The sequence below is a fragment of the Pseudonaja textilis genome, chromosome Z, assembly GCF_049901715.1.
Source record: "Pseudonaja textilis isolate UNSWEBS1 chromosome Z, rPseTex1.2, whole genome shotgun sequence".
Lineage (NCBI taxonomy): Eukaryota > Metazoa > Chordata > Lepidosauria > Squamata > Elapidae > Pseudonaja > Pseudonaja textilis.
The window spans coordinates 175,547-191,512 of NC_142008.1; the positions used below are offsets into that span (position 1 = coordinate 175,547).

Genomic DNA, 15,966 nt, shown 5'->3' on the forward strand with positions numbered 1-15,966 from the left:
CAGCTCTCCTCGACCTTGCTAGCAATCTCCCCCCTCTTCACCACCTCTACAGGGTGGCTTAGCCCCGAAGCCAGCCGGCTCGGGGCGCTCCAGCGGCGAGCCCAGGCAGAAACCACGCACGATCGTGGATTCTTGTCTGTCGCCGAAGCCCTTCAAACTGGAAGTCGCAGGACCATGAGATTTTATGGGGGGGAAGAGATGGCCAGATGTGCCAGGGGATGACCAGGGGACGCGGTGGTTCAGTGGATAAGAATCCAGCTCAGAAATACGTTGGTATTTAAGCAGAAATAAAGATCCAAGAGAGGAATATGGGAGGCAAGCTAAGAAATGCACACTTAAAGTTTTAAAGCGATTAAGAGATGATAGTTAGAAAGGGAATATGGTTAAATACAGTAGTGACATAATCAAAGTTAGAATAGGGATGGACACTAGAGAGAGGGCGATTAATAAAATACACAATTTTATATAATGAGAATAATAAAGAGGACCTAGGGACATGGAGACTCAGTGGCTGAGACACTGAGCTTGTCGATCAGAAAGGTTGGCAGTTCGGCGGTTTGAATCCCCAGCGCCGCATCACGGAGGGAGCTCCCATTATCTTGTCCCAGCTTCTTGCCAACAGTTCGGAAGCACATAAAAATGCAAGTAGAAAAAGAGGAACCCCTTTGGTGGGAAGGTAACAGCGTTCCCTGCGCCTTCGGCAGCATTTAGTCCTGCAGGCCACATGACCACGGACGACACTGGCTATTCGGCTTTGTAACGGAGACGTGCAGCGCCCCCTAGAGCTGGAAACAACTAGTACGGATGTGCGAGGGGAACCTTTCCCTTTCCCCAGGCCTGCCATAGGCAAGGAAGCCAGAAAGGGGGCTTGAAATGCAAGAGGGCTTCCTGCTTGAACGGGGGGTTGGACGAGAAGACCTCTGAGATGGTCTCTTCCAACTCTGTCATTCCATAAGGGTCTCCTGCATGGGCAGGGGGTTGGACTAGAAGACCTCAAAAGTCCCTCCCAACTCTGCTACTGTATGGTTCAGTAAGGGTCTCTTGCTTGAGCACAAGGGTGGACTAGAAGACCTCCAGGGTCCCTTCCAGCTTTATTCTGATTGTTTCAGGAAGGGAAGAGAGGGGCTCTGTGGCTCCTCTTCCTACAAGGAGAAGCGGGAGGGGTGATTGCAAATACTCCGATCTGTTGCCCTTTCTTTGACCAGGAATCCTCAGCAGTACTTCCGTTTCATGGAAGGAAATGAAGGAGGGAGGGAGGAAAAAGAGGAGCTGGAAGGAGGGGAGGGAGGGAGGAAGAAAAAGAGAGAAAAGGAAAGAAAGAAGTAAGGAAGGAAGAAACAGGTCAGAGGTGGAAGGGACAGAGGGAGGGAGGAAAAAGAAAGGATAGGAGGGAGGGCGGAAAGAAAAGAAGAGAAAGGAAGGAAACGGCAGTGGAAGGAAGGAAAGAAGGAAAAGAAAGAATGGATGGGATGGAGGGAGAAAGAAAAAAGATAAAAATGAAAGAAGGAAATGGCAGAGGTGGAAGGAAAGAAGGAAATAGAAAGAGGGAGGGAGGGAGGGAAGACAGAAAAGAAAGAGAAAAGGAAGGAAGGAAGGAAACAGGGCAGAGGTGGAAGGAATTAAAGAAGGAAACAGAAAGAAGTCAGGAGGGAAGGAGGAAGGGTTGGGGGAGATGGTTGTGGCTGTGGCTTTGGAGCGGGGTCAACTAGAAGCTGCTTCAAGTCTCCCCCCTTCCCACCCGTTGACCGTCCTGCCAGGCGCCGCACCTGGAGAAGCCAACCACCCTGGAGGGAAGGGCAGGTGCCAAGGACTCTGCGTGGCCAACGTCCCTTTGGCCAACCAGTGGCAGAATTCAGCCATCTTGAGTAGGCGGGGTGGTGGATCCCTAACAGGCAGAGGCTATGATTAAACTTGGTTTAATAGGTAGTCCTCGACTTACGACAATTGAGCCCAACATTTCTGTGGCTAAACTTGGAACAACGAGGAAGGGTCACAGATAGTCTTCAACCACAAGGGACCCTGGATTTATGTTACTAAGCGAGGTACAGTTGTTAAGTGGATTTTGCCCCATCGGACGACCTGTCTGGCCACAGCTGTTAGGTGAATTGCTGCAGTTGTTGAAGCGAATCTGGCTTTCCCCTTCATTCGGTTCACCAGATGGTCGCAAAAAGGAATCGTGTGACACCCACCCCCTCCCAGGGACATTGCAACCATCATAAATACGAGCAGTGTCTGAATATTGCTCACGCGATCACGGGCACAGTGCAACAGTCGTAAGTGTGAGAGACAGAGGTTTTTTTTTCCAGGGTTGTCATAACTTTGGACAGTCACTAATGGAACTGTTGTAAGTCGAGGACTGCTTGTATCCTAATGGGGAAGGCCAAATGCGTCTGAGCCAGGCATGGATGGGGGAAATGATTCCAGAAAAAGGGCACATTGACGTCGCAACGAAGGCGCTGTCGCTGTCCAAATTTCATTCAGATCGCTGCAACCCAAAAGGCAAAATTGACCCGCCCACTCCACCCCCTGAAAAATTTTCCCCACCAATTGCTTCTTGAATAGCAATTTTTAATACAATGGGAGAAAATGATTTCATATATTTGGAATAATTGGTGTATCATCGTTATGGGTTATACCATAATTTTTCAGCCTTTCTTTCAGCTGCGGGAGAATTTGGCGACCGCAACAGCGCCTGCTTTTTTAAAAAAGGGCCCCATTTGGGCCTCAGTCCTGCAAAGTTGTCCTTGTCTTGTTGCCCCTCCTTTTGGCCCATCGATGAAGCGGTCTGGGTCTCCGACCCAAAGTTTGGTTCCCCTTCCCAACAACCACAAACGGGCAACAAAACAGCTGATTTCCGAGTGTGTAATTCAATTCAGCGCCATTCTTTTGTTTCTCGCTCGGTGCCTGCAAAAAAAGTCTTCCTTCATCTCAGCCATTTTAAAGCAGGTGGACTTCAACTCCCAGCATTCCTCAGCCGGCATGCTTTTAACATGGCTTCCATTCCCAGAATTCATGCTGGTTGGGGAATGCTGGAAATCGAAGTCCACCCGTCTTAGAATTGCTATGGAAACACTGGTTTGGATGAGGAAGAGTCATTGCCGACCAATGGAAGGGGGTGTCTGGCCTGCCCAGATTTGGGGATATTCCATTTTTCTTTGGATGGGGAGGTGGGCATGACCAATTTGGGGCAGAGGATCTTCTTGGATCCATTGCCCTGCCCCCTCTTCTAAATTGGAGGGCCCTTCAAACACACTAATACCCCATTATGGCTGGACTACTATAATGCGCTCTAGGTGGGGCTGCCCTGGAAGACAGTCCAGAACGTTCAACAATCAAGATAGCCCTTGATTGTACACCTACAATTGGGCGCAGAATTTTGGTCGCTAAACAATGCAGTGTGTTAAGCGAGTCCTACGGTCATTCAACCAAACTTTGCTACCCCTCCGGAACGGGTTGTTTTCTTGCTGATGTCTCATGACCCAACTGGGTAACATCATCAGTGGCATAAAATAGATCGCCAACACCTTTCTTACGCTGATAATGTTACCTAGTGTGGTAGTGTAACATTGGCAAGAAAAACCACGAAGCTCAGAGAGCACCAAACAACCCCCAGGATATTTTTGAGAGGAGACTAGACAATGATTTGTCTGAAATGGTATAGGGTGGGCTGCTTGAGCAGAGGGTTGGGCTAGATGACCTCCGAGGTCCCTTCCAACTCTGTCATTCTGTAAAGATCTCCTGCTCAAGCAGGGAGTTGGACTACATGACCTCCCTTTCTTTCATTCGTTGTGGCTGGAATGGCTCCCTGCAAAGGAGGGGCAGACGGGCCCTTTTCTTGCACCCGGGTTTTTGGCATCCGATACCCCTTTGAAAATGGATCTGGGGATCAACCATCCTTGGGAACACACCACGCAATTCTCCCAGGCAGTCATCAACAGATTTGGGTGCTCGACTCGTCCTTTTGTTTCAGGGTGATTATCTTTCTTTCTTCCTCCCCCTCCCTCTCCTCCTGCTCCCGTTTCAACCTCCCACTCCCTTCTAGCACTGATGACGTTCCCTAGTTGGGTCATGAAACATCTGCAACAAAACCACCCAAGTCAGAGAGCACCAGGGACCCCACAATCCTCCTCCTGCTCTTCCTCCTCTTCCATATTCTGTTTTATTACACATTCAAAATGTGATTCTTTGGTGAACCACACACAAGTTCCTGTATCGGGGTAAAGTTGCGGCAATTTCTCACAAAGCAAAAATCTCAGGATCCCAAAAACCTTCTCGGGTGCGGGGAATGGCAAAGCTACATCAGAGGGCATTTGCAGGAATAAAGGACCCTTTGGCATACAGGTAGTCCTCAAAGTATGACCACAAATGGAGCCCTGAATTTCTGTGGTTAAGCAGGACATTGGTTAAGTTGGTGCGACGACCTTTCTTGCCACCGTTAACTTGAATCGCAGCAGTTGTTTAGTTAATAACACAGTTGTTAAGAGGTGATCTGGCAACTGGCAACTCATCAACTATCTCTATGGTCTTTTTAGAGTTGCCAACAGAAAGGGAGGGGGAGCAGTGTGGCAGTTTGCAAACCAAAACAGCATTCCATAAATGTTTTCAGAGATAATAACTAGGTGACTGAAGTTTCTGCTGCACAAAATCCTAACTGGAGAGCATGATGGATGACTCTGGGCTATGGAGGTGTCCCATTGGAGGATATAAATTATGATACACCCGGGGGTGGGGGGTGGGGGGAAACCAGGGTCAAGGGGGACAAGGAATGATGCGCCTCAGAGTCGGCTACACCCAGGCAGTGCCGGACATGTTCACTCCCCATAAATCCTTTGGAAGTTTTGGAAGTTTGGCTCGAGACTCTGGATTTAAATGGGGGGAACTGCTGGAATCCTGACAGCCACCCCCTTGACTCTGTGGATCAGAAAACTTTGAACCAGTGGTGGTTTTTCAAAAAAATGTTCCCGACCAATTTGGGGAGCACGTGCTCCACGTTTGCTAACCCCAGCAATCGCTGGGCATGAAGCAGCCGAACGGGCAGCAATCAGCTGAGCTTGAAAAACAAGGTATAAAGCACAGCCTAGAACCTGGGCAGGTGTGTGAGCCAAACAGCTGATCGTCGGAGCTACCGGATCAGCCGAACTGGGCCAAACTGGTAGCGTACCACCCCTGCTTTGAACGGTCGCTAAACCAACTGTTGTATGCTGAGGGTTACCTGTATTTAGGGAGAAACACCACTGGGATGGCCACTAAAGTTTTCATAGATCAAGTAAGACAATGTTCCCTTCAGGTTTTTTGGGGCGCGGGGAGGGGGCTTTGAGCTGAGCGTTACGCCCTTCTGAAGGCTTGACCCAGTCACCCAATCCAGGCTCATCTTGATGGTCCTGGTTGCTCAGAGGAGACAGACACACACACAGATACACAGGGCTGAAACCTACTGCCTGCTCTCAAGACTGGGAGAAGAACAGCCGGCTGTCCCTTTATCTAGCAGGACAGGAATAAAAGCTGGAGGATTTCACTCCTGGAGGAGTGGGGGAGGGGTGCTTCTTTTCCAAGCAGTGCCACAGGTGAAACAGTTCCACCATCAGCAATAAAGAGACTTTACTTGCAGTGCCGAGTCTACACAGTTCTGCGCAGAACACGTCCCAAACTGGCAGGTTCTCCGCAATGGCTGCCGTGCAAAAGTTTCTTTTTTTTCCAGCAGGTCCCATCATCCGAGGGTCCTCATGGAAGATGACATTCCTACGGGAAGCAGCTCACCTGTGGCTCCTCTGGTGCAGTGTCAGGTACTTCTTCTGCGTGAACCGCCTCCATGAGTCGGTGCAACTAATGGGAACCATCTTCGGTGGGATGGACGCCATTCCCGAGGTGAGCCCCGCATCCTTCTTCTTCCTCCCTGCCCCTTGGCCTGCCCTGGGGCCTTTCTATCTGCCACAACTGGGCCCCACTTTTTCTGCAGTGGGGCACTCCGTGGCAATGGTTCCTCCCTGTGGGTCTTCTTGTGCACCAGCATGATCTTCTTGTCCCGGAAGCGCTTCTGACACTGCGGACACTCGTATGGCTTCTCCTTGGCACGGGCCCTCTGCAGCGTGAGCCCGGTGGTGTCCCCTGGGGGCAGCTTCTCCCCACGGTGGACCTTCAGGTGGCTGTTGAGATGTTGCTTTTGCCGGCAGGTCTTGCTGCAGAACGGGCAACGGTACGGCCGCTCGCCGGTGTGCATGCGGTAGTGGATGTTCAGTGTGGTCTTGTCTCGGAAGGTCTTCCCACACTCGGGGCAGCTGTAGGGCCGCTCGCCGGTGTGGAAGCGCAGGTGCTTGACCAGGTGCTGCTTGTAGCCGAATCGCTTCCCGCATGCCATGCAGAGGAAGGGCTTCTCCCCAGTGTGCACCCGCTGGTGGCTGCGCACATTGCGCTCCTGGGCAAAGCACTTCCCGCACTGCTCACAGGCGAAGGGCCGCTCTTTGATGTGCGAGGCCATGTGCGCCACCAGGATCTGCTTGAGCCGGAAGCTGCGCCCACACTCCAGGCAGGCGAAGGGCCGCTCCGTGGAGTGTGTCCCCTGGTGCTTGCGCAGGCTCTGCTTCTTGTTGAAGCTCTTCCCGCACTGTGTGCAGCTGTGAGGCTTCTTTGGATCTGGAGGGCAGCGTAGGTGACACTGCAGCTGCATCTTAGCCGCCAAGCTCTTTTTTGAGGAGCCGCTGCGGGGCATCACCGGTGGGGGTGGCTTCTTCCGCAGGTGGGTCTTGATGTGTCTCTTGAGGTCCCCCCGGGAAGGGAAGGCCTTGGGGCAGAGGTGGCATTTGAACGGACGTTCCCCAGTGTGCGTCCGGATGTGAATGGTCATGGCCACGTTACTGAGGAAGCTTTTACCACACTCGGGACACTTTGGTGGGTTCATCTTCAGCGTCACCCGAGGGGGAGCTTTGCTTTCAGGCTTGGGGACTGGGTTGGTGGTCCGGGGCCGTCCTTTCTTTTTCTTCCCAGGGGGCATTGCAGAGGGCCCCGTCTCCCCCTCTGCCCTCACCGTCGTCCACCATCCGGATGCCAACTTCTGCTGCAGGAAAGAGAACACCTCATCACAGGGTGGGGGGAGAGACAGAAAATCATCATTAGATTTCTCCCCATGTCTTCTCAATGCCCCCTCCCCACCTAAAAATGGTTACCTAGCAACCGACTCCAAATCTCAGCTCCGGAATGGCGGCAGCGATAGCACAGCCACCCTTTGGCTTACTTCTTTTTCAGGTAGTATCCGCGAGGTGTCGCTGGCCATCAAAAATCAAGATGGCCCTGTTCTGACCCAGACTTAGCAGCAGGGGTGGGATTCAAAAATCCCAGCAACTGGTTCGCTGCCCATGGTGGGCATGGCCTACCATAACTTTTGGTTTGGCCGTTTTTTTCACTTTCCCCAGAGTCCGGAGGCTTCCCTCAGGACTCTGGGAGGGCAAAAACTATCTGATCTGGAGGAATCCCACCCCTGTAAATTACATTCCTGACAAGGAGTCTGTGTGAGGCACGAAGCCTGATAAACAAATCTTCCTAAAGAAATATGAACTATTGTCTTCTGCAACAACCATTCCTGCTTTTGCTTCTATTTATTCCCCGGGGAGAGTCCATTCAATGTCCACGGGTGCCTTTCTTTCCAAGTTGGCCCCTGTTCCTTAATTGTTTTCCTCTCCTGACAGCTCTGCACATACGCGCATCTGGAAAAGGCTCTGGCTCTTCTTTTTCCCCACTTATCCCTGACTCCGTAGGCAGCTGGGAAATGTTGGGATGGCGCTGGCCCCATCTCTGCTTACGATGCAGAGCCTCCATCACAGCCTTCTCCAGACTCCAGGACTAGCCCAAGCTCTTCCCCAATCTCCTCACTGTCCGAGTCTGCTGCCAGCTCTGCTGGCAGCTGGTGGACCACAAGAGGCCCCTGCGCCACTAAAGCCCCTTTGGATGTACATCAGGCTCCCGCGGGTGCCATCTTGACTTTTTGGACTGCCTCCAAACCTCCAAACTTTCCCCATTTTTATTATTGTCACACTTCGTTCTATAAGACCTAGCCCCAACTATGATTGGACATATTTTTTAAAAAAAATCAATTCAGGTAGTTCTCGACTTACAATCACAGTTGAGCCAATCGTTTCAATGAATGCATCATTAATCGATTCGTAATTTAAGAGCCGCAGCGGTTAAGAAGGCAGTTATGGCACGCTAGTTCTGCCGACTGCCGACAGCCAGCAGTTCGATGAAACTAGTCTCACTGGCTCAAGGCAGATGTGGCCTCCCATCCTTCCGTGGTCACCAAAATGAGGAGCCAGATGGGGGGAGGGGGAACAGGCTGACCCTGTAAATCTCTTAGAGAGGGCTGTAAGGCAGTGCGAAGCAGTATGTAAGGTTTAAGGGCCGTTGCTATTCATTTGTGTTGCTAAGTTGTGTTGCAAAGTGAGACATTCATGAAGGGAGTGTTGCCTCCATTTTACGGCCCTTCTTGCCCCCGTCGTTAAGCGAATCACTGCCAGTTCGGTGAGGAATGTGGCTGTGAAAGGAATCTGGCTTCCCAGGTCAGAATGTCACAAAAGGACGTGGCAAAAGCGTCACAAAGGTGAGTCAGTTGCCAAACATCTGAATTTTGAATGCTGCAATGGCTGTAAGGGAGAGAAACAGTCAACCCTAAATCACGTTTTTCCCCCCAGTGGCCATTGTAACTTCGAATGGTCACTAAATTAAGCACCGTAAGTTGAGGACTAGCTGAACGCTACGAAGGATGACTGTCCTGTGTTTTCCTTGCTCTCAAGAAAAATGGTAAAAGAAAGAAAGAAAGAAAGAAAGGAAGGAAGGAAGGAAGGAAGGAAGGAAGGAAGGAAGGAAGGAAGGAAGGGAGGGAGGAAGGAAGGAAGAAATTCTCACCCTGCCATTGGCTTTGAGCCTCTGTCCATCTGCACGCCTTCCACAATTCTCCAGTGACAACGGGCTCCTTCTGTTCAATTTGATTGATAATCCGCGGCTTGACGGGCAGGGGTCCTGTCAGAAGCAAAGAAAAAGCAAAGGGGTCTCACCCCAGAGCCCAGAGGGAGGGGAAGCTCCCTCCCAGGGTTGACCAGTCTCCTCTGGACTCAAACTGGGAGTTCCAAAGGTGCTTTTTTTTTCAAGAGGCCACTGGCCTTTCTTCATTTTTTTTTTTTTTGGTTGAAGAGGTTTTGCTTTCATCTGAGAAGCTTCCTCCATTCTGACTAACAGTTCAGTTCTTCAGTCAGAAGTGAAGAAGCTTCTGGGATGAGAAGGGAAAACTCTTCAAGGGGGAAAAAAAACCCAAGCTCTTATTGGATGGTGGGGAATGGAAGGATTGATACTCCTTGCTGACAGGTGTTCATTTGGATTCTTTTTAGAGAGCCATTGAGGCCGCTCTGGGGGGTTCGCCTGTGTTTGTCTGTGTCCTCGGGATCACCTGAGTAGTGCAAAGTAGCCCAAATAGTGCAAAATGCAGTTCTATTATAATTAACTTTATTGTCAGAGTACAACATGTGTACAATGAGATTTTCCAACAAGGCTCCACACCCACTTGCACTACTCAGGTGACCCCTGAAGACATCGACAAACGCCCAAGTGGCCTCAAAAGGTCTCTAAAAGAATGCAGATGAGTAGCTTTCTTCAAGGAATAGAAATCCTTCCATTCCCAGCCATCCAGTCAGACATTTGAGGGGGGGGGGGTCCTTGAAGAGGTTTCGCTTTTCATCCAAGAAGCTTCCTTCAGTTCTGACAGAAAGATTGAACTATTACTCAGAAGGGAGGAAACTTCTCTGGATGAGAAGCAAAACCTTTTCAGGTTTTTTTTCCTTGAAGAGGTTTCGCTTCTCATCTGAGAACTTCTTCAGTTCTGACAGAAGGATTGGGCTGTTACTCAGAAGGGAGGAAGCTTCTCTGGATGAGAAGCAAAACCTTTTCAGTGTTTTTTTCCTTGAAGAGGTTTTGCTTCTCATCCGAGAAGCTTCCTCCCTTCTGAGTAACAGTTACTGTAACAGTCCTTCCATCAGAACTGAAGAAGCTTCTTGGATGAGAAGCGAAACCTCTTCACGGAAGCAAAACCTTCAAGAACATCCAGTTTGCCTCTTGGGAAAGCATCTTTGGGAGAACGATGACCTTGATATCTGAGAATCTCCAAAGACACTCAAACTGGGAGATTTTGGGGAAAGGAACATGGCCAACAGTAAAGTTTCCCCTTTGGTGAACTGGAAATCAGAAGTCCCTTGTCGATAAATTTTGAATTTTCTTATAAGATCTTGACTTACATCAGTTCATTTACTGATCATTCAAAGGTACAACGGCACTGAAAAAAGTGACTTACGACTTCTTTTCACACTTATGACCGTTGCACACCTCCCAGGGTCTGGTGATTTATAATCGTATGCTTGACAACCAATTCACATTTGTGACCGTCGCCATGTCATGGGGTCACGTGAGCCCCAACCTTCCGACGAGCAAAGTCAAGGGGGACGCCAGACTTGCTAAACAACCATGTGACTCAACAACTGGCAGGGATTAGCTCTAAAATGGGACAAAGCTCACTGAAGAAATTTCTCGCTGAGCAATGTAACATTTGGGCTCAATTATGGCCATAGATCGAGGACTGCCGCCATTGACTTTCCAAAATCTTGAGAAGGGATCTCTCGGTTGGAAGAGGTTCTTGGCATTTTGCTCTTCCAGAAAGAACCAGAGGAACTTGGAGCGGTTCAGAGAAGAGGAATTTGTGCTTTGTGGTGACCAGAAAGATATTGGATGATATGGACATACGGAGGCCGTGGAGAAGACCCTCTTCTAGAACCTCCCCCAGAAGAAGGTGAGGACCTCTTGCATCCTGTCCTACTGGGCAGAATAATGGAGTTAACATGGAGGGGGTCCGTGGGGCTCTCTGAGCTTGGTGGTTTCCTAGCAGTTGTTTCATGACCAAACTTAGTAATGTCGTCAGTGCTAGAAGGGAATGAAGTTGGCGGAGAGGAGGAGGATGACTGTGGGGGTTCGGTGATCATGGACTTCACGTGTGTGCGGGCAGCTTTCCAAACTCCAGCTGAGGCTCTGCCCGCCAATCAGCTGAGAGGATAAAGGGGAGAAAAGCGTGGGGGGGGTGGCGGCTGCGAGGGCCGATCCTGCGCTTTTTCTCTTCTTTCTCCGCTCAGCTGCTCCGCGGAGCTTTTTTGTTTTTAACTACCGCTTCATACAAACCGAGCCAAACCGGTCACATTCTCAAAGTCTCTTAACCCAACCCTTCATTTCAGAGCGGTTGGGACTACCAATCGCATCGTCCACCTCCGGGGTGGCCTTTGGAAAACAGGCTCGATCTCACTAGGACCCCGGTGGCTCTCTCCTCAAAGACGGAGGGGGTCTGTCAACGAGATGCGCTCCAGCTAGGAGACTTCTAGCTTCCGTCTCTCTGGTACCGAGGAAAAAGGGTGGGCTTAAAAAGTTTTAGCAACTGGTCCTCTCCCCAGTTTCTGGGTGGGCGTAGCCTAGTCCGCCTCCTGCACCACCCCGGGCGGGCTTTCCTTGGGCCTCCAGGAGGGCAAAAACAGCCTCCCTGGGCTCCTGACTCCCTCCAGAGGTTGGAAACGGGCCTATTTCTGGCCTTCTCGGACTTCCCAGAGGCCCGTTTTTCACCCTCCCTGAGCCCCCATGTGCACTCTGCATTTATCAGGGATCCAAAATGGGCCGTGTGGGGATTCCTGGGTGGGGGGGAGGAAAGGAGTGTGGGGGGAGGGCCAGCCAATCCTCAGAACTGTCGGTTCATCGAACCAGCCATAAAACGAGTTCCTGGTTAGCTAAGGGTTCGCCCAAACTGGGGTAGCAGCCCGACCTTTCCGAGGAGGCCGTGGAGATCGTCACCATGGCCTTGTCTAGGGCAACAGAAGCTCCACCCTTGGAGACACTCCAACCAACTGGGAGAAGGTCTGCGGCCTTCAGTTGGTCAGGATTCCAGCAGTTACCTCCATTTAAACCACGAGTCTCGAATCATACTTCCAAGCTTCAAAAGGATTTATTGGGAGTTAATATGTCCAGTGCTGCCTGGGTGTAGCCGACTCTGAGATACCATAATCCTTTGTCACCCTTGACCCTGGTTTTCCCCACTCCTACCCCCTGGGTGTGTCATGTATCATATTCTCCAACGAGACACATTTGTAGCCAAGCATCATCAATCATATTCTCCAATTAGAATTTTGAAACTTCAGTCACCTAGTTACTATCTTTGAAAATATTTATGGAATGCACTTTCAGTTTGCAAGCTGCCGCACTGCTGCCCCCTCCCTTTCTGTTGGCAGCTCTAAAGAGACCAGAGAGATATTTTAGGAGTTGGCACACTTCTTGCTGCTGGAAGCTTTCCCCCCCGAAGGATCCACTGTTGGTGACACAACGCTGGGGCCAAGGAGGACTCCGGGAACTCACTTACCCTCTTCCCTCCAGGACCTGAGCAATGAAGTCGTTCTTACCCAAGGACAGAACCGCCTCGTAATTCTCCATCATCACCGCTTGGTAGAGCTCCCGTTGCCATTCGCTTAACTCGTCCCATTCTTCCCGGGAGAAATAGATGGCCACGTCCTCAAAGGTCACCTGCGGGAGGAAAGGAACAATCCCTGGATTTTAAGTCGGGGCCAGAAAGGATCCCTAGGGAGACCCAAGGACTTTGGGCTCTGGGGCCTGGCTCCATAGCTGTAACTGCAGGAGGGAAGAGAGAGAGAGATGGTAGACGATAGATAAATAGGTAGGTAGGTAGGTAGAGATAGACAGACAGACAAGAAAGAAAGAGAGAAAGAAAGAAAAAAAGAAATTGATAGCTAAATAGATAGATATAATGGATAATCAGAGTTGGAAGGTGCCTTGTAGGTCATTTAGTTGAACCCCCTTCCCAGGCAGGAGACCCTACACCATTTCTGACAGATAGGAGTCCAATCTCTTCTTGAAAGTCTCAAGTGAGATAGATAGATAGATAGATAGATAGATAGATAGATAGATAGATAGATAGATAGATGATATACATAGATAGAGATAATAGAGAAGGAAGGAAGGAAGGAAGGAAGGAAGGAAGGAAGGAAGGAAGGAAGGAAGGAAGGAAGGAAGGAAGGAAGGAAGGAAGGAAGGAAGGAAAGAAGGAAAGTGAAAGATAGCTAGCTAAATATAGAAAAATAGCTAGATAGATGGCAGAGAGTGAAAGAAAGGAAAAGATAGCTAAATAGATAGGAGATAGATAGATAGATAGATAGATAGATAGACAGACAGACAGACAGACAGACAGAAAAATGCCACAGAGAGAGAGAGAGAGAAAGAAAGAAAAGACAGCTAAATAGATGAGGGGGAGAGATAGATAGACATAGATAGATATAGATAGATAGATGATAGAGTTAGATGATAGAAAGGAGGGAGGAAAAATAGTGAAAGCTAGATAGCTAGAGAATGATAGATGGCACAGAGAGAGAGAGAGAGAGAAATATGGGTATATATTTATAAATATAGATATCTTTATAAATATGGATGGGCAGACAGACAGACATATTCTATAAGTCTCCTTGAGTCAGCACGTGGGAGTAGGTAGCACTATAAATTTTCTAAATAAATAATGGATGATAAATATGCAGTAGAGGAAGACAGAATACAATGAGAGACAGACGGAAAGAAAGAGACAGAGACAGAAAGAGGGAAAGAAAGAAAGAGACAGACAGATAATGGATAGAGAGAGAGATGGGTGGATTATATGAGATGATAAATTATCTATATAGAGAGGGGGAAAGAGACAGAAAGAAAGATAAACAGAGAAAGAGAGAGAGAGAAAGACAAAGAAAGACAAAAAAAAAAGAGACATGCGGGGCTTCTTTACATCTGAATAATCTGGGTATCCTTTTCGACTAGAGACACGTAGCTTTGGGGCTCTATGAGGATGGGGTCTTTGGGAAGACGGGCGGGGGGCGGCATTAACCCAAAAGATTATGTAATCCCCCCCTCCCCCAAGGAGAATATCACAGCTCATTCGCAGCAGCGATCGTCACCCCCCGCCCCCATCCGGCCTCTTCCCAAACTTGTCCGCGGTCGCACTCAGACGGAAATAAATAACATTTGATCGCAACTTCAAAGCGGAGAAACCCCCTCCCCCGCTCTCTTTTAAGCCTGAACCCCGCCTCCCCCCCCATCCAGGTGTTGGGGTGTGGCGGGGAGACCATTTCGGCCATTTTGATTTTTTGGGGGGGAGGGCGACCCGTCCCACGGAACAAACCCCCTCCCCTTCCCAACACACCCGGGGGGCTGTGTAACAACCGCGGAAGAGATTGACTTTCACGGATGAGCCGCGTTCTTGCGAGGCCGCCAATAGGGCGGGGAGGAAGAGCCCCCGGGGTTGTTTCGGGGAGGGGGGCGTCCCCTTTATATACCCTCACCCCATCTCCCCCTACCCCCAAAAAAGCCTTGGAGGGAGGGGCAACCATCGCGAAGCAGTGAAAATGGCGTAGGGCGCTTTCGCTTTTTTCCGCAGGCCGCCAGTAGGGCGCCGGGGCGGAACCCCCCTCCCCCGAAGCTTTCCGGAGGGGGGTCACCCTATGACATACCCCCACCCCCCACTGCCCAGTCCCCCCACCAAGGCTGGGGAGGGGTTAGAAACCACCGAAGCAGCGAAAGTGCCACTTTCACCGAAGCCAAAAATAGGGCGGAGGACCCCGAAGACCCCCGCTCCCGGCGCCTATCCGGAGGGGGCGGTTAGTGACCCCTTGATATGCCCCTCCCCCGCAAAAGCGGGAGGGGGAAGGTTAACCCTCGCGAAGCAGCAGAAATGCCACTTTCAGCGACGATCCGCCGTTCTTGCGAAGCCAAAAAATAGAGCGGAGCGACCCCGAAGATCGCCGTCCCCCGAGGGCTGTCCGGAGAGGGGATTAAGTGACCCCCTTGATGTACCCCCACCCCACCCCCACCAAGGCCCGAGGGGGAGGTGTCACAGCCCATTTGGATCGGAGCAACGAAGGTCGGAATTGGGAGTGGGGTCTCCTTTTTTACCTGGCCGGGCCGGGGTCTCGCGCCTCCATGGCGGGGGTGGCGGCGCCTTTCGGCGGAAACAAAGGAGGGGGGTGCTCGGTAGACTCCGCCCGCTTGAAGGCCGGGAAGAAAGGAGGAGCGGGGTTGAGGAGGGCGGGATTTTAGACGGGGCGCCCGCCGGCGTCGCAGGGAAGGGCGAGGCGGGGCCGCTTCCTGGACACACAATCACACACACACAACCACACACACAGAACACACAGAGAGAGAAAAGAGAGAGGGAGAGATGAGTCTCTTTCCCGCCCCCACCCCACCCCGGCTGCGGAGCATGGGCCTTTGCGGAGAGACCATAAGGCTGAGGCTTCTCCAAGGTGCTGAAACGGGCCCGCTTGCAAATGAACCCACGCAGGAAAAATGGGGAGGGGGGAGGTTGGGAATCCCCAGGTCCTCCCCCCTCCCCCGCTTGCCGGGCAGAGGGGCTTTCCTGGCTTGCGGGCCTCGGAGGGTCGTGGAGTTGGGGAGGGGCGCTGAGTCGCTGCTCGTCTTGGGCAGCCCCTCAAATAGGGCAAGAGCCTGACGTAGATCGCCTGTCTATCATTTTCTGAGTCTGTCTGTCTGTGTGTGCGCGTGTGTCTATCTATATCACCTCTGTCTCTGTCTCTACACACACAGACACACACACACAGACACACAGACACACACACACTATTTTTCTGCCTGCCTGCCTGGCAATCTTTCTTTCTAACTTTCTCTCCATCTTTCTATTTCTTTTTCTTCTTTACATCTCTCTCTCTCTCTCTCTCTCTCTCCATGTGTGTGTGTGTGTGTGTGTGTGTGTGTGTGTGTGTGTGTGTGTGAATTTCTCTCTTTCCATCTATCTGCTTGTCTGTCTATCTTTTCATCTTTCTATTTCTTTCTTTCTTTCATCTTTGTATCTACCTTTCTTTCTTCCACTCTCTCTCTCTGTATGTGTGTATATTTCTC

At 50.7% G+C, this 15,966-nt stretch overlaps 1 protein-coding gene across 1 annotated transcript; it reads right to left on the reverse strand.

The window, feature by feature from the left end:
* Nucleotides 1-5,417: 5,417 nt before the first annotated feature.
* On the reverse strand, nt 5,418-15,161 carry LOC113449941 (uncharacterized). Its single transcript, XM_026721072.2, is given in 6 exon segments — nt 5,418-5,908; nt 5,911-7,013; nt 7,015-7,051; nt 8,893-9,006; nt 12,462-12,582; nt 15,007-15,161. Coding segments are annotated over 5 exon segments (1,443 nt in total). The 5' UTR covers nt 12,496-12,582; nt 15,007-15,161; the 3' UTR covers nt 5,418-5,753.
* Between the last annotated feature and the right edge of the window lie 805 nt (nt 15,162-15,966).